Source organism: Electrophorus electricus, chromosome 2 (assembly GCF_041902795.1).
Source record: "Electrophorus electricus isolate QZ-2024a chromosome 2, ASM4190279v1, whole genome shotgun sequence".
Lineage (NCBI taxonomy): Eukaryota > Metazoa > Chordata > Actinopteri > Gymnotiformes > Gymnotidae > Electrophorus > Electrophorus electricus.
In genome coordinates this window covers 30,612,547-30,637,486 of record NC_137498.1, presented here as the reverse complement: position 1 = coordinate 30,637,486, position 24,940 = coordinate 30,612,547, and the positions used below count along the sequence as shown (strand labels likewise).

At 42.5% G+C, this 24,940-nt stretch overlaps 1 protein-coding gene across 8 annotated transcripts in view; it reads right to left on the bottom strand.

Annotated features, from left to right (window-relative positions):
* pde4a (phosphodiesterase 4A, cAMP-specific) overlaps nucleotides 1-20,567 on the bottom strand; it is a 49,068-nt gene extending 28,501 nt beyond the window's left edge. The window contains exons 1-4 of one of the 8 annotated variants that reach the window (XM_081698430.1): nucleotides 20,272-20,398; nucleotides 19,279-19,378; nucleotides 17,142-17,280; nucleotides 9,883-13,075 (exon numbers count right to left, since the gene is read on the bottom strand). In XM_081698430.1, the coding sequence (XP_081554556.1) occupies nucleotides 9,883-9,944 (62 nt within the window). In that variant the 5' untranslated portion in view covers nucleotides 9,945-13,075; nucleotides 17,142-17,280; nucleotides 19,279-19,378; nucleotides 20,272-20,398. Of the gene's footprint in view, nucleotides 1-1,707; nucleotides 1,845-9,882; nucleotides 17,281-19,278; nucleotides 19,379-20,271 lie in introns of all 8 variants that reach the window. The other 7 variants (XM_081698433.1, XM_081698431.1, XM_081698432.1 and 4 more) reach the window with 7 other exon arrangements.
* Between the last annotated feature and the right edge of the window lie 4,373 nt (nucleotides 20,568-24,940).

Sequence of the window (24,940 nt, the reverse complement as noted above, 5' to 3'; positions counted from 1 at the left end):
GCCAGACGGGGGTCTGTGGGGGCGGTTCGAGGAAAGGGCGATTACAGCAGATCAGATTGGATTAGGGATGGCTGGCTGCAAGTGGTGCAGCATCTAAAGCTGTGCTCTCCACCATGTTAGGGTGGACATGTACTGACTGGCTTTATGCATTTCATACAGATGATTCGAACACATGGTGCGCTGTCCTGGAGAGTGCCGATACTTTTCATAGACTCTGGGTGAAACGTGTGGCCTTGCCTGCCGGAGACTAGTACTCAGGGATGCCTTGGAGGCCAGAGGCTCATGCTCGGGAATACCTCAGCTGCTCTATTTCTTGCTCGCTGCTCTCTGGCTGCACCCGACCTGTGCCTGAGGTGAGAAGCCCACCGGCTGCCCTTTTGCTCATGTTCCTGCCAAAGCTGATGCTTGGTGCCTCTTGAAACTTGGCAGAGGCACCCTCAGACCTCACGAAAACTGAACCCTTTCTCCCCAATAGGCACATAGACATGCACATCTGAAAACCTACCCAAATGAAACCCAACTGCAAAAAATCAGTAAAACAAACCCCATATATAACGCCAATATAAACCCAAGCCCAGTATCAGTACACCCCTGCCCCCAGGTTTCAGGCAGTCTACAGCAGACATCACATTCGAGCAACTATCAAAGTTCCAAATCCTATCTTCTCTGCATCTCACACCTCTCATCACAACCTGACTAATTGTTCCTGACCCGCCCACCAGCGTGCTAAAGACTCTCTTCCATTCTTCTCTTCCTCTCTTTCCTCTCTCTCTCTCTCTCTCTCTCTCTCTCTCTCTCTCTCTCTCTCTCTCTCACACCTCCCACAGCCTCATTCTTCTCTGATTTTCCCTGACCCTTTCAGTAAAATTCCTCCCTGGATACTAGGGTCCATAAAAAAAATTAATGAAACAATTGAAAATCCACTATTTAGCACCCAGATCTGTTTAACAGATTATGTCAAGGGACAACCAAAACGTGTTGGTTTTTAAAGATGGCCACCTGTCCCTGGTCACATCTCTTAAAGTTCTGATGAGACATGAGGGTACGAGACTCTTCACGTGATTGCAGTAAGACAGAAAGATGAACTACCACAGAAAGTGATTAGGAAGGGCAAAATGCAGATGGAGAAACATTTTTTGATAGAAGCCTCATTTTAATTTCCTCTGCTGGTGCTGAAGCACTTTAGCCAGTGTGACATGTTTGAGAGTGACAACGCGAACCACACTCTCTGCCTGACTGCATAAGGTTAAACATTCGGGTTCACCCAAGGCGCTCCATCCTGCCAAAGGACAGTGAAGCGACTCTGTAATAATACCAGTCGAACTTCATTATCCCCTGCACTGAGTCAAACATAGATGCTATTGATTAATGGAGTTCTGTAATCAAGTGGGCAGGAGTACTACTCCAATAAAAAGCATGGTCATTATTAACATCATTTGAGGAGGTGCTTCATGAGAACCACATGCATTGGCATCTGGAGCTGGGAATGAACCGTTTGTAAATATGGATTTGCTGGTTCAGTGGAAACCAGGACTTGTGCTTTATGACTAGTTGTATCTTTACTAGTACTCATAACATGTGCGTATAGATGAGCACGACGCACTGTATGTCATTGGTCTCTAATGTGGACTGCAGACCCTCTGGCTGAGTCCCCATCCTGGGCTCTCAGCACAGCCCACACGAGAAGTGGTATTTTTAGACTATCACCCTGTCTCTGAGATGCAACACGTAACTCCTTCTCTGCAGGCTGGGGGCTGCCGAAGCTGTTATTTTAATCCAGACTGGAGAGACAGAGAGAGAGAGAGAAAGAGATGGGGAGAGAGAGAGAGAGAGATAGGGAGATTCTGGGAGGTGAGAGAAAAAAATGCAGAGAGGGAGAGGGAGAAAGAGAAATTTAGGGAGAGGAGAGAGAGAGAGAGAAAGAGAGAGAGTGAGTCACCAAGCAGTATCTTTGTTTCACTGAGAAGATGCAACAATGATGCCTCCCCCTCCACCCCCATGTTTGAGATATCCCCATGTTTGTCCATATCTCTCTCTCTGTTATGTCTCACTTTTACATCTCTGTTTCTGTCCATATATGTCTCTGTTATTTCTCTACATGTTTGTCCATGTCTTTCTCTTGGTTATCTCTGTTATGTCTCAAATTCAGTTTGTCCATGTCATGCAACCACTTGATTTCTACTTACACTCTTATCAGATGAAGCTGTGAAAAACATTTTATATACAGTCACTGAATTAAAGGGCACAAAAAGATGATGGAGAGATTAGTATTATTTCTAGTATGTTATTTGGAAATTTTAATTGATTGACTGCCCTTTTTGTGTCCTGACACCTTGAAGTTTTGGATGAACAGACTTCACCAGATGCTGGGTGTTTTCTGCTGGTAACTTTAGCTTTAGCTCTTTTTTTTGGGGGGGGGGGGGGGGGGACGTTAAGGTCTCTTTTCCAGAGTATGAAATTCATGCTCTGTTCAATTTAGTAAAGTGGATAGACTAGACTAGGATAGACTAGGATTAGAATTTCATACTTTATGTGCATGAAAATCTTATTTGGTAGGATAATGTGATTGTTTTTCCAGTTCCAAGATGGACTTCCATTTCAGTAGTTTTGAAGGATTTCATCACATCCGAGTAGGCAAGACTTTTGTAGAAATTAGAATTTTCCTCCTTCAGTTATCTATTACTGTGGCTCAGGTTACTATTTTTCATGGTAATGGTGAATACTTATTTCTGTAATGGATTAATCTAGAGATCTCTTTAATTAAAAGTCTCTTTAGCCAGTTAACTGCTTCATTAAGTAATTCAGGACAGCTTTTCCTCTTGCTCTGCATGTCTGCCATTCTGCCATTATTTTTTTTTTTCATACGTGCCTTTGCTGGTCTTGAGGGGCATTGTTTGATTGCTCTACACCAGCTACAAAAGGCATGTCATTCATACTACTCAAACAATCACCAAGTTCTGTATTTTGAAGAGTGAAAATGACAGTTTAAATGTCAGGGCTTATTTCATGTAGTCAGTAGCGTCACTGAAATAAATAATAAATAATTATACACATATATAATTAAAATGACATTACTTTAGTTATTTATCTATACATTTTATGGCATATCTAATTATGTATAGTCACTTTTAATTTTAATATTATTTATTTAATTACATTAAGCCATTTATTCAATTATTTATTTACTTACTTGCATATTACTTACATACTTATTTCATTTTTGTCACAAAAAATCCTCCATATTCAGCAGTTTTCATTTTTAATAAACTAGACACACTATAGCCAACTGTTAATCTGAGTTTATCCTTACAGACAATGAATAACATTACCTAAGACATCAATTGATAGTACTGTAAATTACCATCAAGGGCCCATAACTATTTTCAGTGTTGCATTTACTGCTAAACGTAGCGACTACAAAAAGCTGATTTAAAATCAACAAAGGTCTAATATTTCCACCTAACTGTAGCTGTGGTATTAATTTACCTTAGCCAATACTATAACCCTGTAATAACACACATATAATAATCGGCCGCCGGTTTCGAACACCACTTAAGGTCACTTAAATCATGTTACCTGAATTTGGTTTTGGTTTTTTTTGTTTTTTGTTGTTTGTTTCTTTGTGATACTTTCAAAGTCTAGATTCAAAGCCTTTTCTTTGAGCTATCCACTTTGTGAAAGATGCCAATTATACAACAAAGTCACACTGTCCTCTCACAACTGTCCTTGGCTAAGGGGTCATTATGTCTTTCTTAAATGAACCACAGATTGATTAAATTGTGTTTCTCTGTGGTCAAGTTGTAACGCTGATGTCAATAATATCGACTAGTGTATTCATTACTAGGCTTTTTATCCACCCTGATTAAATAGTTGAATGATTTCAATGAACAAAAATGTCATTCTGCTCTGTGTTTTCCATTGTATGGTGTAGGCTAAATAAGATGTTAATCATGATTGTTCAGTTTTATGCATTGATTAAAAAACAAACAAACAAACAAAAAAAACACCATTAAAACCAACAGTCCAAATACTTTTGGTATAACTGCAAAACATACTTCAGCCTGCTGTCCAAGCAATTTTTTGCAGTGCATCTTCAAATCTTTTTTACCCTCTGCATGTGTGTGTATAAAATGTAAATCAGTCTGCTCTGTCATGTCCAACTTTCAAGAACACACAGTTGAAAAACTGTCAGAATTTTTCTGAGGGATCATATCCATCTGTCCATGATGTCAGCCCACATCAGTTTTTTTCTTCTAAGCATGTTTGTTTATCTGCATTGATATGCTATAGGCCTATAGCCTGCAGTCACCTAATGTATCTGTTTCCATCTCTGTTCTTCTTTTCCATAATGGCCAATTTATTAATGATTTTTATCTAATATGGCACCTTTAGAATCAATTTTTCACACCAAATTTTGTACATGCACGGTGCCAGGGTATTCTCACACACATTATTGGTGTTAACTGATATGATGACTCGGAATGATGGGAATGGATGTAAGCTCAAATAGGAGGATAATAATGTTGCTGATGTTTTCGATTTGTTTTGTTTTGTTCCATCTGATACATAATCGGTTTATTAGGTTAGAAACATTGGTATGCCCTAAGAAGCTGCTCCAAAACAACCTGGTAAGCCATGCATTAAAACACGAACTTCCACAAAGTATCATGAGAAAATCTATGTACACACCTATTCATGATTTAAGTACATGACTATAAGTTAATAAGGAAATGTAATGGTATACGAATTATTCTCGGTAATAGAGGAGGTAAAAATAGTCATTAGTGAAAGAAAAGGTTCGCTGTGAGTACGGTGTTGTCTTTAAATTGGTATGGATTCCAGCTTCCCTTAAGGTGATGCTTCATAGAGTCAGCTGGTGAAACAAAGGACGTCTGAATCTTTGAACAAAACCTCTGTCCTCTTTCTCTGGAAACCTTGTGTACAACACTGAAACCATGACTACCAATATATCTCTGGTAGAAGAGGGGAAAATATTTTATATATGAGGACCATTTTGATTGCAAAGCTGATGAAGGACCTCCTATTTCAGACTACCTCTAGATCTTTTACTGCAATTACAGAGTCCCTGAAAATACACAAATCCCTGAAATTTTCTTCATATATTTTACGCGTGTGTGTGTGTGTGTGTGTGTGTGTGTGTGTGTGTGTGTGTGTGTGAGAGAGAGAGAGAGAGAGAGAGAGAGAGAGACAAAAAACATTTTAAATTTCAAATGTGACCTTTTGTGGCCAACAGTTTCAACAATTTTCAACAATACAGAGATGTTAATCATGTCTGTTGGTCTCTCTTTGTCTCTGATGGATTCAGTAATGTCAAACTCCACCCCAGTCTCACCTTGTGAAGGTCTCCTCAAATCAGTTTGTTTTTTTTATGTACACTTACAGCATCCATCAGCATAGCAGAAATAACACTGTATCTGCCAATAGACATGGCTTGATATCATCCCACCCAGTTAATTCTTGTTGTAATATGTGTGCTCGTTTGCTGGATGCCTGATTATAGTTTTGCTGTGTTTATTGGCTTGTTTTAAATAATTTTAAAACTACATAAAGAGGATGTTTATCTATATAGGCATATTTCTAGTTATCTCATTCTTGAACATAAAACGATATTAGAACAAGGAGTCGAAATGATCACCAGCAGTGGAAGTGCTAAATTGTATTTGCATTCAGACTTCTGGACTAAAGAACTCTCATTTATAATATCTTTGCCTTAAATTTCTTTTCTCTCTCTCTCAATCATTTTATTTCTCTCTCTATATGCCTTGTATTTCATTTAGAAGTTTCTGTGTTCCTTTGCTCTCCATCTTTCACAGTTTATTGAGTCATTTGCAAAACCTAAAGGTGAACGGCTATCATACTGTCACTGGCTCTCTCCATAACCTCTCTGCTGATGGATGGCCTTTTAAGAAAGCTCAGCAGAGCGCCACATTAATACTGATTCACATACAAAGAGAAGTGAGCTATCAGATAATGCAGCATGACGAGAGAATTCGAGGCAGAGGAGTGGGGAAAAAGGTGTTCCTTTTTTTCGATGTTTGTTTTTGTTTGGTTTTATCTTGCTTTTCTCTGGACTGTTTTTTTTTTGGCTGCCCTGCATGTGTGTGCAATCACCCTCCAAGGTTTCAGCTACCAGTTCTTGGATACGTATGGCTGCTCTGTGCATCCATGCTTTTTATTGGGCCGGTTGTTGTTTGGTACACTATGATTGGTTAAAGTGTGTAAATGAGTAAATCTCAAAACCCTTTTGTAAGTTGCTCTGGATAAGAGCATCTGCTAAATGCCATAAATGTAAAAAAAATGTAAATGTAAATTAGCATTGGTGAGTAAGTTGGAGTATCTAGTATGGACTGGTGTTGTACTAATAATGAGTTGCCATGATTTCTCCTGGATGTGTAATGCTTTCTTTTTCCCCTTCTTGCTTTGGAGTATTTGTTGCTGGTTTACCTGCCTACCACTATTAGGGTTATGGTGGTTCGGTACATGCCAGCACTCTGCAGTCACCCCTCCACCCAAGCACCCAGTGAGTTAACTTTGATGTTCTTTGCCTCGTTCCACCTGCCAGCTCTCTTGGTAAAACTGTTGGACTAATAAACTTAAAAACTTTGCTTTACTCAACTGTCGCACCCTTACAGATAAAAGTCTTTACTTGTAACAATCTCATTGTTCAGAACAATTTTAACATGTTTTTTTTTTTTTTTTTCTCACAGAGACACAGAGGCAGTGACCAGATGAATACTTCCATCTTAATCTAATGACACCCAATCACTAAAATTATATGGCTAAGACCATGCCCCAGGGAGAAGGTGGTGGTCTAGCTGTTGTTTATTAAAATACTTTAAATATTAGTTTCTGTAAGTTTTATGATGTAACTTCATTTGAATACTTGGCACCAAAACTAGCTGATTCCATACCATTAATGTTTTTGCTGATTTATCGACCCAAAACATCTTCACATTTTCTTTCAGAAATCAGGGAATTACTTCTTATTCTGGTCAGTTTGGTATGTCCAGCAATGGCTGTGCTTGGGGGTTTTCAATATCCATGTGAACACTGATTGTTCTTTATTAGCTGAGTTTGTTTTGAATGTCTAATTGTTTTTGTTTGATGCGGCATGTCAACTTTCCTTCCCTTAAGACTAGACTGGTTCCCTTGAGCCATTCCTTGCCATGATTTACCTCAGAATTATGTGCCATGAAAACTGCATGTTGGCACCTTGAGTGCCTTTATAAGAAAACTGACCTTACTGTTCATGTAGTAGCCTACTGAGAACATATGCTTAGTTATAGGTATAAATGCAACCCATGAACTCTATATTTGTTCTGTCATGAATGGTTCCAGATATAAGACCAAAATACTTTTCTCTACTATTTACAAACGTCTTCAGCCCCCATCAACTGCTCCTCCTAGTACTGTATCACATTTTTTTTCTAGATTCTTTATAAAAAAAGAAATTTGCAAAATTTATCAACAAATTTATCCACTCTGCTCTCCCAACACATGATCATGACAACACCCTTCTCATTCCAGCTGCTGAACAGTTTTGTTTTCTTTCCCACTCACCCTTCTCTCATTGGTGACTTAATTGCTAAATCCACCTCCTCTACCTATTCTTCCGTTATTTTTATTCCTATCTCTCACCTTATTAATGAATCTCTTGTTCCTATGACCCTCAAAACCTCAGTCAAACTCCCATTCTTAAAAAAAAATGGTCTAAATGCAGTGTTCCCTGATAATTACCAGCCTGCTTGCAATTTCCCCTTCCTAGCCAAATTGTTAGAAAAGGTTGTAGCCTCTCAACTACAGCCTTTCTTAAATATTCAGAACCTTTTTGAGCCTTTCCAATCTGGCCTTTGTACCATGCAGAGCACTGACTCAGCTCTGTTATGTGTCCTCGATGATCTCCCCCTATCTAATGATTCTGGCGATCTCAGTATATTTCTTCTTCTACATTTAAGTGCTGCATTTGATACAATTAACCATGGCATACACATAACTCCACTGTCAGCCATTGTAATTACTAGCACTGTAGTTACATGGTTCACTAAATGGGTGCTCTGGTTACAATACCAGGAAACTGGCTCTTTGGTCTGGTGGTTAGGGCATATGTTTATCTCCTGTCAGCCCTGGGTTTGAGTCCTGGGTAGGGTGGCTGCCTTTGTTACAATTACACTTTGTTGCCCTTGATAAACCTAAATCTTGCATTGATATTGTTACTCAAAGAGTGCTCCAGGGATCAGTCCATGGCCCTCTATAGGTTACCCTTTGGTCCGATTATTCGTAGCCATGGCCTTCACTTCCACTGTTGTGAACATAACACACAGAGCTATATTAAGATTAATATGTAAGACAGATGGAATGCCTTTATTTGTTCATATATACATATACACATGTGTACAGTACAATGGAATGTTTCCCTTCACATATCCCAGCTTCTTTGTGAGCTGGGTTCAGAGCACAGGGTTAGCCAGACCACCATATTTGCACCAAAGCAAGTCTGTACTGGACAGCTTTGATGTCAGCCACCTTGAGTGCAGTGAAAAAGTTTTGGATCCACTAGAGTTCCACAGAGGAACCAGTTACATTTTAACCAACAAGGGGGCAACTATATGCAAAACCACTGACCCACATTCCTAAAACCCTATCTCCTCTTTGCCACTGCACTGTGTATTACCCGCAATAAATCAGATTCACGAACAAACTTCCCTCAATTCTGAGGGATCTCATTTGCATTGTGGGATAATGCTCTAGTAGGGAAGGATATTAGGGAGGTGGCCTGGTGGAGTCCAGCAGCACCATTGTGTAACTGTGTTTTATCCTCTGGCCAATTGGGCAGGAGTCACATTAGACAGGAGTCACATGGTGGCAGTTATTCAGTCTTTGAACAGTCCTTGCTGTTTGTAGAGTTGGGTAGGCAAAAAATAATAAAATTCTGCTCAGTCCAGACTTGCTACATGATCTCTCGGTAGCCCCGAAAACAAACAAGAACAAGAAGTGGAGAGAGAGAGGGAAGCCTGTGTGTGAGGAACGGGAACAGGAAGCACGTCTGTGACAAATGAGTGCAGGGTGTGTGACAAGAAGTGTACAAGAGTGAACGGCTGAGACAGACATGCAAGACAAGAAAGAAGAGAAGCAGAAGAGATTTAAAGTAATACCATAATACCTTAACATTAAATGCTAATGTAGGTTACAGTGGAAGCTAGCTGGGGCTGGCATCAGCTCATCTGCGTTAGCCTAAGTGACACCTACTGACTTTCAATCATTATTAGTACATTAGGATTTTTAAAATAAATATGATTACAAATTAAAAAAACAAACAAACAAACATGAATAAGCCCATGATAATATGCAGGCTCTTATCACCTTTCAGTGTTCAGAGAGGCTACAGGTCTAGGATGGTGCTGAATGCCTATTTGATATTTCCAACAAGCCTACTGTGCACTGCCCTTCAGAAATCACAGCAAAACTAAATGTAGAGTAACAGGAGGAGAACACCCTGTTTCCAATATCCAAGCACGGCACCACCCAATTGCCTGCTTGCTTGGTCACATGGTAAAGTCTAACACAGAGTCTAGCACATTCAGTATGACACAGAGGCAAGTCATACATTTATTAGAGTGGGTATGCGATAGATTTTGACCAACCTGATTGCCAGCACCTACCACACTGGACAAGTGTTACTACTTCATTGGGAGTAAATCAAGAAATACATTGGGGAGAACAACTATTGGCTAAGGAAAAAGCAGAGTAGTAAACTATTGGCTAATATGTCCTGGTCAGCAGGACCCCCCCCCCCCCCCCCCCCCCCCCCCCGTACACACACACACACACACACACACACACACACACACACAGCTAACAAACCTCCCGATGAGCTTGGTTGGCTCTGAGATAAGAGGCAATCTCCCAGCAGGCTGTTCTAGCATGGGTGACCAGCAGCATGGCCAAACAGACTGGGCGTCTCCCCTTCTGTCCCCAGGCACTCAAACCATTGAGTGCCGCTCAGACATGAAGACACAGAGATTCACACACACACACACACACACACACACACACACACACACACACACGGTCACACACAGCTCCTTTGAGGACAGAGCTTGCTCCCTAACAAGAATTGGCAGTTCATGATTAAAGGTGAAAAAAAGACACCTCTCAAAACACCAAATCACGCTAATGGCATATGACCTACACATCCATCCCAAGGTCTGATGACAAATGCCACACAGCACCACTAAAAGCAATCAAACAAGATGATCATTTCAAAAGGGACAAAAATACAAAACCAAAACAACCAGCCAGTGCAACACTATGTATGATGAATTAATAACAACAGGTACCAAACAAGAAATTCAAATATTCATTATAGCATTTCTTAATAAAGAACAAAATATGTTTACATTTTTGGACACGAGCATATGGGTACAGGGGGACAGAATGTGGATGCGAGCTATAATAGCTGAATGACACCAGCTACAGACCAGCAGTGCTGTGTTTACAGCAGGGTGATGCTTAACACAATAGCATGGTTGTGAAAAAGTCGAGGTGTGCTTTGAATGCAGGTTAACATGAGCAGAGATGCTGATCCCCAGAGACAAATCTTGTACGTTAATAGACTCATGATACCTGTGCCCTTATCAAATTCACAGCATGTCACACACTGCTCAGTCTGCGGAAAGCATGCAGGCCATGGTGTTACCCCCGATGCCGCCCTTGTTGGCAACATGGAGAGGAAACCCCAGTTTTGTCCAACACAGGCCCAGAGCCAAGGATGGGTTTAAGCCTTATTTCAGCAGGAGCTTGGGCCTTCTCTCTAACTAGTTATAGCTGCCTAACTAGGAGGAGGGCCAACTCATGCATACACTCAGATGGGTCATGTGAGTGACAACATGAGTGGTCAATCAAAGCCAGAACTTTGCTCTGATTTGATTTGGCCAAGTGGCACTCACCCCTCAGTGCTGTCACTCCTCCTACACTCACCCCGCCGTTCCCTCACTCGTGTATGCACTCATCCTTTCAATCCCACTCTCTCTCCCTTTGTCTCTCTCTCTCTCTCTCTCTTTCTCTCTCACTTTCTGCACATCCTTGGTCACCTAGCTCTCCACTTCGTATCACGATCAGCAGGACTGAACCAAAGCCAGCATCAGCAACCCTCTGCGATCACGCTGGCTAATCGCCTCGTTGGTAGGCAGAGAGAGGGTCAGGTGGTCAGAGGGAGCGATCGAACCTCTGCATGTGCTGCTGCTGCCTGCCATGCTGTGCCATTCACCCGTGCAAGGTGGTGAGTCACACTGCTCTATCATGTCCCATGCCTCAGTACAGGCAGAACCGGCACACACCTGGTGCAGAAAGATAACCACGGCTGCAGGGCAGGTGGATCAGACCTCATTATGTGAACCACACACGCACACATGGATCAAAGGGGAGGAGAAGGAGGAATAAAAATAGAATGAGCTGAAGAGGGAAGAGACAGCTGGGTGAACCAACTATGAAAAGCTGAGTTCAGGCGACATTAATGAAATCGGGACGTGAAGTGATATCAGGTTCATGCTTTTCTCCACACACATTCAGGCAGTTTACTTTCCTTCATCCAAATGCTTCCACAGCCTACACAGCTCCTTAATTTCAAACAGCCTATGAATTCGCAATGACGCTAAAATTCTTGCTCAGTAGAAATAGCTCACTACATGAAACCAATTTTCAACTGTAATTCATACACATATATTATATATCATACATATTCAGTTACACCCAAACCCCAACTCTCAAATGTCATCTAACCCCCACCTCTCAATAGAAAAGTGCCGCATACTCCCATGATGCTTTGTTCCTCCCATGATGCTGTGCTCACTGCAGAGGCCATATCAGATGTATATAACATCAATCACAGCGGACATTCCTCGGTCTAAAGGAAGGACCTTGAGCACTTTCTCCAGGCTGCTGTGGCATTAGTTCCATGGTTTGTAGGTCCAACTGTACATCACACACTGCTGAGCATTTAGGTTTGGATTAGGTAAGGATAATTAGGTTTAGTGGCTTTCTGTAGTATAAAACAGTGTAACAGCCACCATACGTATAATCCTGGCTATCCCCAGAATCTACAGAATCTTTCAGATGTTCATGGTCTGAGTTGTGTAATGCAACTGACCCAGAACCAACAAAGACAATCCAGCTCACAAATAAACTCACCAACAGTCTACATTGGTAAAGCCAGTTCATTGCCATGTTTTCTCTCTCTCTCTCTCTCTCTCTCTCTCTCTCTCTCTCTCTCTCTCTCTCTCTCATACACACATTAAACCTATTCCTCACCCTGAAAACATTAAACCAGAACCATAAATTTTTATGCCAAGCATTATTCAGACCTTTCAAACTCCCGAGACACCAGTTTCACAAAGCAATTCATACTTGCTTGCACGATCACCATCATGATGTATGCTGCCAAACTGATTCATTAAACTCCACAGAGGCATATCGTAAATATCTGCAGCACTCTAAACTTGCTATGGCAGCCAGCACCATATTCCGCTGATACTGCACACATCCAGCCATCTGTCCCCAATTTCTCGTAATCATCCAGTAGGCTAGAGTTATGGGGCTCTGCCAGCTCCCCTGGGAACTACAACTCCCACAGGGCATTGCACTTCAGGCAGGACAGCCGGACGTGTGGCGACAGAAGTGTGCTGTTCTGTTGTATGTATGTTCAGTGCTCTCCACCATCTGCATGTGTCAACTGGAATTTGGTCTCAGGTGGAAGCTGTGATGCAGGTGTCTAACTGACGCCACTGTGGTAGCCCATAGAGATGAGCCCAAAAACACACAAACACACAAACACACACACACACACATACACACGTTCTGGCTGGGTGTCCCTCACACACATAAACAAAAGACTCCTCACACTTCTTCACCATTCACACACACACACAAATCCTCACCTCTCTGTTCATGTGTGGCATGCTGTGCTTTACTTTCATGCCTCCATTGCTCTGACTTGCCTGACTCTGTTCTGATTGTTACCTGATAATCTGAATCAGGTGTGGCAGTGCTTCGAAACCACCTGCGGTACAAAACAGGATGAAACAGAATGAAACAGGACACACAGCCCACTTGCCTGTTGGATAATGGAGCTTACTATGAGTTACCCAGGACTGTTTAAAAGTAATTGTTTACTGGGTAAAGTTCCTGATTTAAAGAACAAATATTCAAACTAATATGTGGGTGAGATTAATAGGTTTCATTGAGAGCTTGAATCAGATCACCATGCCTGCTGCCGTTTTTGTTGTGGTTGGCCACTGGGCAGATTGTATTCAGCACCTGGCTGCTCCAGACCACCTGAAGGGCATATCAAAAGGGCCCTGGGATTCTGGCAGTCTGCTTGTAAACATGACAGGTGTGGATATCATGTGAGGTCACTGTGTCATGTTGGTGCACCAGCTCAAGAACTGGCAGCTCATCCCTGCAGAGAGACCCACCTCTGACCAGACTCTCACATCGCATCTGCCACACATAGGAACTGGAGAGTGTCAGTTAGGCTGGAAAGGAGACCTTTAGAATATACAAATATCTACATTTGCAAATTTGCCCCTCTTCATTGTAGCTAGTGGCAGTCTTCATGGAAACCCCCTCCTGTCTTCAATGCAGACAGTGGCAATCCACATGGGGAGCCCCACCCCACTTACACCAAAGCTGGAATATAGGCAGAATCATGGGGCTGCTTTTTCTGGCACACTGTTTTGGAACTGCTCATAAGGATGCTGAAAGGAAGGTACAGAATTTCTTGATTTACTGTTTGCAGGCTTCTGACTTGTAAATGGATGTATACATTTCAGATAACCGTGAAAATTAAACAAAGTTTTCCCATGTAGACCTCAGGAGCCATATCTGCTATGCGCAGGCCTGCAGTCCTGGCTGCTGATCAGCTAGCACCAGAGCGCTGTTGGGGCTTGATGGATGACCAAGCATAGGGAAGACATGGTGAACTGCAGCATGATCATTACCTGAGGAGGAATGAGCAAATGTCTAATGATGGGCATCTCATTTAGCCAATGGGGAAATGAAGCAGAATGGTGTTTGGGAGGTGAGATTCCACAATGAGAAGGTGGGAAGAATGGGAAAAATCCGATAGATTTGATACGATAGAGTTAATAACTTAGTGCTAACATCGCCTTGAATCAGAGAGGCACTGGGGATTCAGGCAGGAGACACATCTGGGACACCAAAGGAGAGTGAGGGAGCAGGGAGAGGGAAATCAGACAAAATCATGCATGAAATAGAAAGAGCAGAGCACCAAGGGGGAAAAAAAGGTGCAGATTGAAGTCAGTAATTACAGAGGAGAAAGAATCAGACGGGGGGGGGGGGGGGTAATTACAAAACAAGGAGCTGAAAAGCATCAGTGAGAGACTCGGTGGAGGAACAGGTGGCCTCGGATCCAGACAAGGTGAGTGACACGTGATCGAGTGGGAAAGGATCCAGAAAAAATGAGTGACATGTGGGTGATCAAGTTGTAGGGAGCTACACCAAGCATTGTGCTTTGGAAGGAAACAGTTCCTGAGGACTGAAGGAGAATGCAGGGGAATAATATAAGGGCATAAGTGAACCTGTTCAACAAGAGACAAATCTGGATATAGTATTAGATCAGAGTTATAGAAGAGTATTCATGGTCATAGCATGGTGACTAGGAGAGAGTTTTACAGGCATCAAGGCAAATATCACATGTATGTGAATACTGCATTATGGTTTGGGGCTCTATGTTTTTGTTTTTATCCGTTTGTATAATATGTGATTCACACAATACTCATTGTGATCTGATTAACTGCAGGTGTGTCTAATAAACTGCTTAGCAAGCTTGGCAGTCAGCCAACAGAGCACCAAAAGAGCATTACAGCGTTCATCTATAGACAGCACAACTAGTGACAGAGACAGACAGAGAGAGAAAGAGAGGGAGGAGAGATGTAGAGAGAGGAACAGAGAAAAACAAGAAGAAAGAAGCCAAGAATGAGGGAAAGAAGAAATTCGAGCAGGCAGTGGAAGGAGAGTGGAATGAATGAGAGGGAAAGCAAGGAATTAAGACAGAATACCAAAGGCAGAAAATCTGTAACATATCACTTCTGTGTTTTCTGAGGCACAAGGCTTATCAAAAATGTGAATGTTCTTCACTCTGAACAGCTAATAAAATGTGTTTGCCGCACCATTCCACAACAACACATGGCACATCGGGGCATTAGACTTCCTTTTGCCTTTTTGGGCAAATGTATCTATTATACACATCCACAAAACAAGTAACCATAGCAACAGAACTGCAGGCTGAGCGGTTCTTCTTTTCAGCATCGGTCATTCTTTCTTCAGTGGTAACTTCCCAGATTGCGCAGGGGCAGCGGACATGAATAATTACCTCCTTCAAACATACCCACTCTCTCTATGTCTCTCACACACACGCACACACACACCCCCACACATACACACACGCTCACATAAAGGTACCTACATAATGTGGACAGACTGACAAATGTACTTCCAGTGAAAGAATGCGATGTAAGAACAGGCTTTCCAATTCCTCCTGAGCACAGTTCCAGTGGGGTGTGCACAATCACACAGCGTATGGTTGACAGCACTGGCCTATCATAATCTCCCCCACCTATCTATATGGTGAGTTCCAGGAAGCACAAAGACCATCAAAGATCATCACAAATTCAGTCATTACAGGAAAAAGTGACCTTTGAAAAAGCACACAGACTTAATGCAGGTTGTATTCCAACACTCCTTCCTGTGTCTTTTGGATTTTAATGAACAGAACTCTTGATGATCATATACTTGCATGTACTCACAATGGCTAGGATTATTTGGGTCTCTTTCATTTGCAATTTTTGTGTCATAATCCTTCATGTTTGATCTTACTTACATATTTGTCTTACTTTGTAAATAAGATTGTTTGGTGAAATACTGCCAAGGTTAGGTCAACAAGTCCTTCACAGAGCCTTGGTCCTCTGAGTACAGGCACACTGTTATACATATATACTGCAACAAAGCTGCCACATCAGTCCCTGGGCCCCCTGCAGAACCAGGTCTTTGCCAAGAACCTGATTTAGATCCTGTCCAGACACTTTCTTTTACAACAAATGTTTGGCCCACTAACACCCAGTGCCTGGTACCGTCTTTCAAATAATCAAACAGAAATTGAGGAATGAAAAAACTAATTATTCAGACTCATTCTTGGTGCACAATAGTTCAGTACCCAGTGTCCATTGATTCTTTAGAGACCAACTGCAATAATATCATAGCATAAAGTGAATTGGAATTTGACTGGTTGGGGCAGCCTTTAAGGACAAGATAATATGAGGTTAGGCAGTTATCTACCATGTTGACATAGGTGCACATCTGTATAGTGGTATTACACAAAAACCTGGTACCCAGGTTTATGAGAAAATAACAACTTGAAACTTCACAAAGTGGGGACTTGGGCCACTTCTGTTGGCAATTGAGAACAGTGAACAGTATCACCCTACTGCTATAACATCACAAACCACTACAAATATCATGGTCTGGCCAGGTCACAATCTGCTAATCGCTGTCCATAGCCACATAAAAGGCACAAAAATCTACATACCATACCGCATAGATTTTTGCCCACACACATTATTAACAAGCTGAAGTCGTGAGCCATCTTCAGTTCACATCTTGTGTGGAGTATCAGGTTCTAGCTGTCACACTTTTGATTTCCAAGCTGCCATTAATAATATAATTACTGAAATCTTGCATCCCACAGCTACTGAGATGATTGTGTAAAGGCTCATTCACCACTAAAACAACCTCCATTTGTTTCTGCACAGCTGAACTATAGTTTTGTTTTCAGTGTTTCAGTCTTCTGCTCCACAGCTGGACCTTATATCATCCACACATATTGCCTAATACATAGTACAAATGGCCATGGAGTATAATGCATGGTATAGTGTATACTGCTAGGATATTGTCTGCATATTAACTATACAGAGCATGTGTCTGGTTATAGGTTCCATGGTCTCTGCATTGTGCTGATAGTGGTTTATTATGTGTCAGTGGACTGGATGAATGCTGTATTAAGTTCTCATTGTGCTCAAACTTATGCTTCTTATATAAAGCAAACAAACCTTATAATCTGGAATTTGAGTCAAAGTGCACATCAATATGTTCTCCTGGTTGAAAGCACATACAGGCAAATTGGCAATACAGGCATCCTGATCACAGTGGAAGCCTGAAATCTGTGGCATCTGAATGCTGTGTCACTGGCTGAAAAGAGACAAAACAGTAAATCATAGTCAACAACAAACAAACAGGAAGAATGTAATTATTCACTGACTGTTAAATGAGACTTTTAAAATGCTTGTGTTTTAAAGTCATGACAAACATACAGTATAGCATGTTTCCTGTTAGCCACCAAATGCATATTGGTGCCTGATAGATGCTGGGTTTCCTATCTCACTCTATCACCACATGTCTCAACCAACCATGAGTAGAAATACTTGACATTACATCATGACCACATAACTACTTGTTTGTCTGGTATGTTGCTTCGTTATCTCAATAAAAACCCAACTGGTTGCATTCTTGGCACACCAGGACAGCATATGGCACCACATGGCACAGCTGGGATTTAAGCAAAAAATCCCAACACTGGACGGAACTCCATGATGCCAACTTTCACTAGTTTCACCACTCACTTGAAGCATAAATGGAATTTTCAGAAACAACTCTGAGAAACAAAAACATCTGACTTAAACAGGAAAAACAGACAGGAAAGCTTGATTACTAAGTAATATTTTGGACCTTCAGAGTTTAATTGAAATCTATCATCACTTCTCCATAATTGACCTGTATAGCACAAAAAGCAGGATTGCTACACCCAGATGCACACATCTGGCACTCTCTTCAGGCTCCCTTCCTTCACCAGGTGACACAGCTGGGAGGAACCATGTGCTCATCAGACTGTCCAAAAGGTTTCAGCAGGATGATTTCTTCTCTGGTTGGTGGAGATCAGTTCTCATCAGTCCTCCTGATTGCACCATGACCAGAAACACCCATGAGCCTTGACTCTTCAGCTGACTGACAGCCTTTTTACTCAGAAAAGTCTAGATTGATTTTGTTAATTAAAAAAAACCAACTCTAAACCTATACCTGCTTCAGCTAATTGCCTTGAAAAAGCACCACAATTTACGATTCTATTTGGTACCACAATAATCTCGTTGTCTTGGGAAAGGTGAAAGTTGTCTTGACATTGTCTACATGGTGCATCTCACAGGGCAGAGCAGAAGCCCCAGAAGGCTAGGCAGATGTGCGGGATGAGGCACTTCCCACAGCAGAGCAGGCAGAGGGTGGCTGGTGGCTCAGAGCAATGTGTAAGCGATGTTCTGTAAATCTCCATCTGCAGCCTGGCTGGATGGCATCATGCAGCTATTATTTGGTTGTGGGAACAGGGTGGAGAGATATCGCCCTAATAAACTGAAAGAGTGAAAAAAAACTTCACAGGTACAATGGATGTTCTTCCCCTCCACCTCCCAGATATAACTGAAGCAGAGATTGCACTCATCAGCATCCATATCCTGTGCTATACCAAACACACTTATTCATACACATACACACACACACACACAACAAAACATTCATACACAGACACTCACAGTCACAGACACATACAGAAACACATGTACACACATAATCACACTTCTGTATGTACACACACACACACACACAAAATAATGATAAATGCACTTTGAAAATATACATGTGAGTGCGCACAAATATGCACAGTGAGCACAAATGCATATACACTCAGAGATAAAATACAGTGACACAATTTGCAATGGACCACTCACATGAACACACACACACACACACACACACACAATAATGGGAAGAGAGTGCAATGGTTTGATAAAAGCATCCTCTGACATAACTGCTTCTTGCGGTGTACTTTTTTCTCTCTCTCTCTGTATCTCTTATACACACACACTCATACTTTCCCCTCTCTCCGTGTGTTGTCCCGCCCACAGAGGAAGCAGATCAGACCGAATCACTAAGGCCACACTCATGCCCGCTGTAGCTGCCAGTGAGTCCTAGGGCTTGGAATCCCTGTGTGGGCTCTATGCCTTCGGTGGGCCTGCGTTGGCCTCTCTCCTGGCTGCCTGCCGAGTGTGCCATCTGTGGGCTGGCAGGCAGGAAGGACTCTGGCCTTCTGCTTCTCCCTCTGAGCTCTCACGTCACAGCTTTATTAATTACTGCCACGCCCACCTTGTCTCCCCCGAGCCCATGTGCTTCCTTCACCTCCAGCCATCGTGCCTGTAGATGAAGGTGCAGTGCTGTGGATAGGACAGCAGTACCCACACTCATCCTAGATGGAAACAACACCAGGTGCATACAGGTATGCCTCAAGTACACAAATATAGCAAATGCATAATTGACCAGCCTATATAAATAGGGTGGATGTAGGGTCAACTGTGTGCATGGAATAGACAAAGGCCACCTAACATGTGAGTGGGTCAGGAACCTGCTCGGCCAGGCCATGAGGCAGGCAATTGCTCTGAACCAATCTAGAGTAAAGATTAAGTATTGCATAAGTTTGAGTATAAAAAAATTATTTTGTGATTCATTTGGAACAAAAATGGTTAAAAGCATCAAGTGGTTAGAGGACAGATGCATTTTTGTGGATTTTATGTATAATGAGCTAGGAGTCATTAGCTCTGAACAGGTGTGTCGGTGGGGACATACGATGTCATAATACAAAGCACGTACACTAGCATGTGAAACCTCCAGCTTCCTCAACTTGCCCCAGGTGAAAGCAGCTCCATCTCCCGCCTTATTCTCAAACCCATCCAGTTATTCCTGAAATCTCCCTTTCATTCGATGACATTGTGAACACGGTGTTCATTCACAACTGCGGGCCATAAAACTTATCTTGTTTGTGCACAGAGAAATCAGCTAGACCTTTGATACTGTTGCATTTTCTTAGTTTCTGCCTTATCTAAACCAGTTCACAAACACATATGCTGTGATCGGATGAATGCATCGTGGCAAGCAAACTGGCTTGGGTAAGTTTTGTAGATCATGTTTCAACCATATTAAGGTTCTTTGGATAAAATATTGACTGTTACGCTTAACACATCACTGAGAGCCCACGCATCCCCACTCTCAGACCTCTTGACATTAACCCTAATTTAAATCTTGATCGCATTCGTCCTTCACCATAATGCTTAAATTGCTTAGATTGGCATTGTCTAGTCTTACCGTTTATTCCCAACACAGTTTCCTATGGATGTACTAGTTGTTCCATGGAAGGACGATGGCCAGGACATGCGGGACTTCTTAAGCCCCGGCCGGTCACTCGTGTCCATCGCATTAGAGCGCTCTATCTGTCGGTGGTGATGCCGGTCAGTGTCAGAGTAGCCGCGGTGTTTGATTTTGATGGGGGTCCGTGGTTGTCTCCACAGATGCTGCGGAGGCTTGAGGGTTGCCTGACCCTCCCGGGGAACCGGCAGCGAGAGAGACAAGCTCTTCTTAGAGCAAGGTGGCGGTTCCATCATAGTGCAAATTAAAAGATCTATTCAAATAAATATCTAAATATATTAAAAGGAATCGAAAAAAGCTTTATGGCTATATATTCTCGCACATCAAAAAATAAGATTATTTATTGTCCATAATTGTCCATAAGTTTATTGTCCATAACTGGCTCTTCTCCATATTCAACAGGGAAATGTAACAAAAACAAGTCCAAGGCAATTATATTCTGTGCTTTTAAAAGACGATACACTATTACATGAAAATATTCAAATAATTTGAAATTAATCACAGTGTACGGATAACAGGTAATGGCGGTTTGTTACCCTTTTCTTGACATGGTGTGTAGTTGTTTGAATTAATTCAAAAGTTGTGGACCAAAAATGTCTCCGCTTCAATCCACTTAAAACCGTACGACGCGCCGTATTGTCCGCGTTGATAATGACAGACACTCGCCAGTGCTGTTCCCACTTAAGTTTGTCTCCTCGTCGCCCATGGCGCAATGAATCACTTATTTACCGTACAATTTATTGCTTTTTTATCAACCGCTTATTGCAGAGCCCCTGGCCGCTGGCGCTGTTTACTGCACTATGCTGGGAATTATTGCTCTTGCTAACAGCACATGTCTGTCAACGATCGCTCGCAATCACTTGGTTTCCAACTAGACACAGTCTCTGGGTAAGGAAAAAATTGTACATCTGGAACTGAAGCGACTAAAACTCCTGCTCGCTGTCCACAGATTCACCTTCCACCTCCATTTAAAAAGCTCCAGGCAAACAGTTTCATTTCGTGAGTAATTCTGAATTTTGCCTAGAGAACATCGTGCGTGGGATGTTCCCGAAACCCATGAACGCGTTTTCGTGTCGTTCCTTGGTTTCTTGATTCTGAGCTACAAAGCATTCCTTCCGCCGACTAATCGGTGCGAATCGCGGTCCCTGCGCTCCTCTTATTAGCAGTTATCTTATCCATGTTTTTCTTGCAAACATCTTCTGTTAAATTATGGCATTGGAGATACAGTTAGGCTTCTCTCAACATCTCGGCGCGCGCGCGCACTCTCTCTCTGTCTCGCTCTCTCTCTCTCTCTCGCTCTCTCGTGAGCAAGTATTCGGACCTGCCCTCGACGCAGTTTGGTTTTCTTTCGGTTAAGATGAAAACAATCTCGGATTTACTGCCCTTTACTTTTTTCATGTTGCGTTCGTCCATTTGACAACGTAGTGATTCGTTCATCGTGTCAAGTCCTCCCGCCATCAGAGGCATGCGAATACAATGGTGACTATTTATTAAAAATGATTAATGACTCAATTTAATGCAACACGGCTACATACTGTTTACATATTACTAACATGAAACGAGTTCACGCCCTACGCAACATGGACAAAAGTAAACGTTATTGGATGAGTAGTGCCTGTTTGCATAAGAACCGCATTTTACGTTCGTTTGCAGCTGTCTGTCGCAGTATTTCCCAGTATTGCGAGTTGTCACTTTTTTTAAATACAGCTTTTCATCGTTATAATCATAATTAGCATGTCTCGGAAAAGGGCTGAAAATGGAAACGCGAGGAGTTGCATTTCTCGTCTAAATTCACAAACGACTATTACATTTTTCTTAGCCATTTGTACAATTATCTGTTGAACTTGGATGAAAGACAAATAATTAATCCTTGATATTGGACAATGGCGCTGCTGTCATTTTTTAGCAGGCCCCCGTTGGACAGAGGTTTGCGCGCGTTAAGATGACAGGCATCCGTGTGGTAAAATTTAAGATTTTACTTTATGAAATTTCAATCATCTCAGTAGCCATTTCCCCCCCATTTTTCAAGGGAACCCCCCCTTCACCGAATGTTATGCGAACATTCCATTAGTATGTCCAACACCTATCTCCCCCCCCCCCCCCCCCCCCGCATTATAATAACGTGAGGCAAGGTGCTCTTTTTAGAAAATACTAGCCCAACAACGGACGGCTTTGTGAAGTCAATTTATTTAAATAGGAAATTACCACTCAACCTTTGAGTAGTGAGTGCCACATAGAATACATAATTACTCAAAAACAATACTGTAATATCCATCTCCACAGAGAGAAAAACAAAGAACGATCCAATCACATTCCAGATACCAAATAGGCCTATTCTCCAATATTTTCATGTCTGCATACTCTGGTAAGCAAACAAAGCATGCCTGGTTCCCCCGCCCCCCCCAAAGAGACTAAGGCTGTTCAGCAAAGCCCAGAGAGACGACAGAGGCCTGTTTGGCACCAGAAACATTTATCATCTCTCTGACATCTTACAGCCAGGAGTAGAGAAATGCCACACTTCACCCCAAGGTAAACCAGGAACACCAATAAGTCACCTGCCTGCCCCACCAGCTACAGCTGAAGGAGATTGCAAATAAACACAATGGCATACATATGTAAGTGTGGTCTACTGAAGCCCATACATTCAGCTGAAGAAATAACTTTGATTAGGATAAACCAACTATCCCATATATATATTTTTGTACACTGTGTGGCTTAATAGCAATTAGCAAGGGACTACAAGACATTTAATGCGTCATCTTCAAGAGACTTAAATGTCCCTCGTTCACAGCTTCAAAAAATTTAAGGAATTCTGAAAATATTTAGACATGGATAAAAGTTTGCAATGGATGTGTTTGCTATTGTGAGGCAACACGGGACCCTTGTCCAAGGACTGTTTTTGTCAGGCTCTCATTACTGCACTGTGATAGAGTGCAGTAAGTGCCCACTCCACCCCAAAAAGAAACAAGCAAGCATGCAGGTCAGTCTATCCCTGTGATGCCAAGAAGGCTGGCTCCTGTTCGGTTTCCAAAATGTGGTCTCCACACTGGGGAACACTGGGAAACAGAGGCTCCCTCCTTCCCTGGTTAGGTAGGGGGAATGAAAATTCTTATTGCTCTGCTGCCAAGGAAGAATGGGTCAGTATTAAAGGGTGACACTAGCAACACTGTGGGGGTGGGTTTGTAATTTGGCCAGGCTGCCATATTTCCAAGTCTAGGCACGGCCTAGCTATGCTTCTGTATGGAGTGCGTTAATTGTTCGCTGGCAAGATATCAGCAGTAGTTTAGCCCTTCACACAAAGGAACCCAAAATAGCAGCAGCTTGCTTCTTCTTTACTTGTGACGCAGTAGTAGAGCTGAAAGTTCATCTTTGTTTGTCATTACTTGCTTGCTCCTCCAACTGCCCCACCCAAAAAACTACCAGGCCTGACAGTTTTCCATCAGGAGAGAGGAGAGTGCTGACTGGCAGTCTAATTGCCCATTAATTGGATCAGAGAACTGCTGAAAGCCTGGGTTTCAGACACAGGAGGTTTGGCTTGATGGAGTTGGAGCCAGGGTCGAGTGTCAGCATGACCGCATGCATGGGGCCTCTTCTGCAGCTGCCAACCTACCACTCCGCCCACCCCAGTTAACACCCGCTCTCCCACGCTAACAGCCCATCATCATCACAGGCACTGGCGGTGAGGACAGTGACCCTGGCCAGCGTTCACGCACAGCACCAGCACTCAACCACCTGGGGGGCAGAAGTGCCAGAGGCACAGATGATTCATATGACACAAACACCATTTTACTTGAGATGGTGCTTTCAGGAGTTCTGATAATACTGACGAGAGCATAAATATCTCTACTAGCAACTCTTTATAATCTGTGGCAGTAGCTGGCTGTTGGGGCATTGGGGTATTGAGAAAGGGGGCGGGGAGGGAAAGAAAAAAAAAAAAAGAAAAAAAAAAGAAGACGACCCCACACACCACGCAGGTTTCCGTAACATTCAACACCAATGGTGCAGGGTGATTGCAGGGGTGGAAGTAGTGAGAAAAAATAAAAAGGCAGAAATAAGTGTGTCTCAAATCACCCATACTGCCATCTTGGTGGCCCTCAGAGAGCCCAAGGGATCAGGATACCCAGGTCCAAGAACAAGCTTACAATTATAGCAGCAGCAGTGATGAAAGCCAAGGGAGCACCATGCCAAAAAACACAACAGGGATAGGTTGTGTGGGGACATGCATTTTAAAGACTCCCTCCCTGCCCTGCCCCCTTAAGTGTGTCTGCTGCCAGTCTGCAGAAAAGCAGATGCTCATTCTCATTTTTCTGAGCCTATTAAAAAACACACCAATGCAAGGCTCTCACTCCTCTGCTCCTGTATGAAGTCAGCAGGGGAGGCCATTAGGTGCATTTTGTTTTTTTTTTTTTTAAGACACCACAGAGTACCCAGACAGCATTTTAAGCTTCCAGACTTCTCATCTCACATGAATCTCCACTAGTGCTGCACCAGCACTTGTTTGGCACTGGTTAACTCCTCACGACAGACCCATTATCCTAATGAGCAGGGAGACAAGGTTCTTTCAAATGGGCCTTGTTCAATCACGTTAAAGCTTGAAAAAAAGGTACAC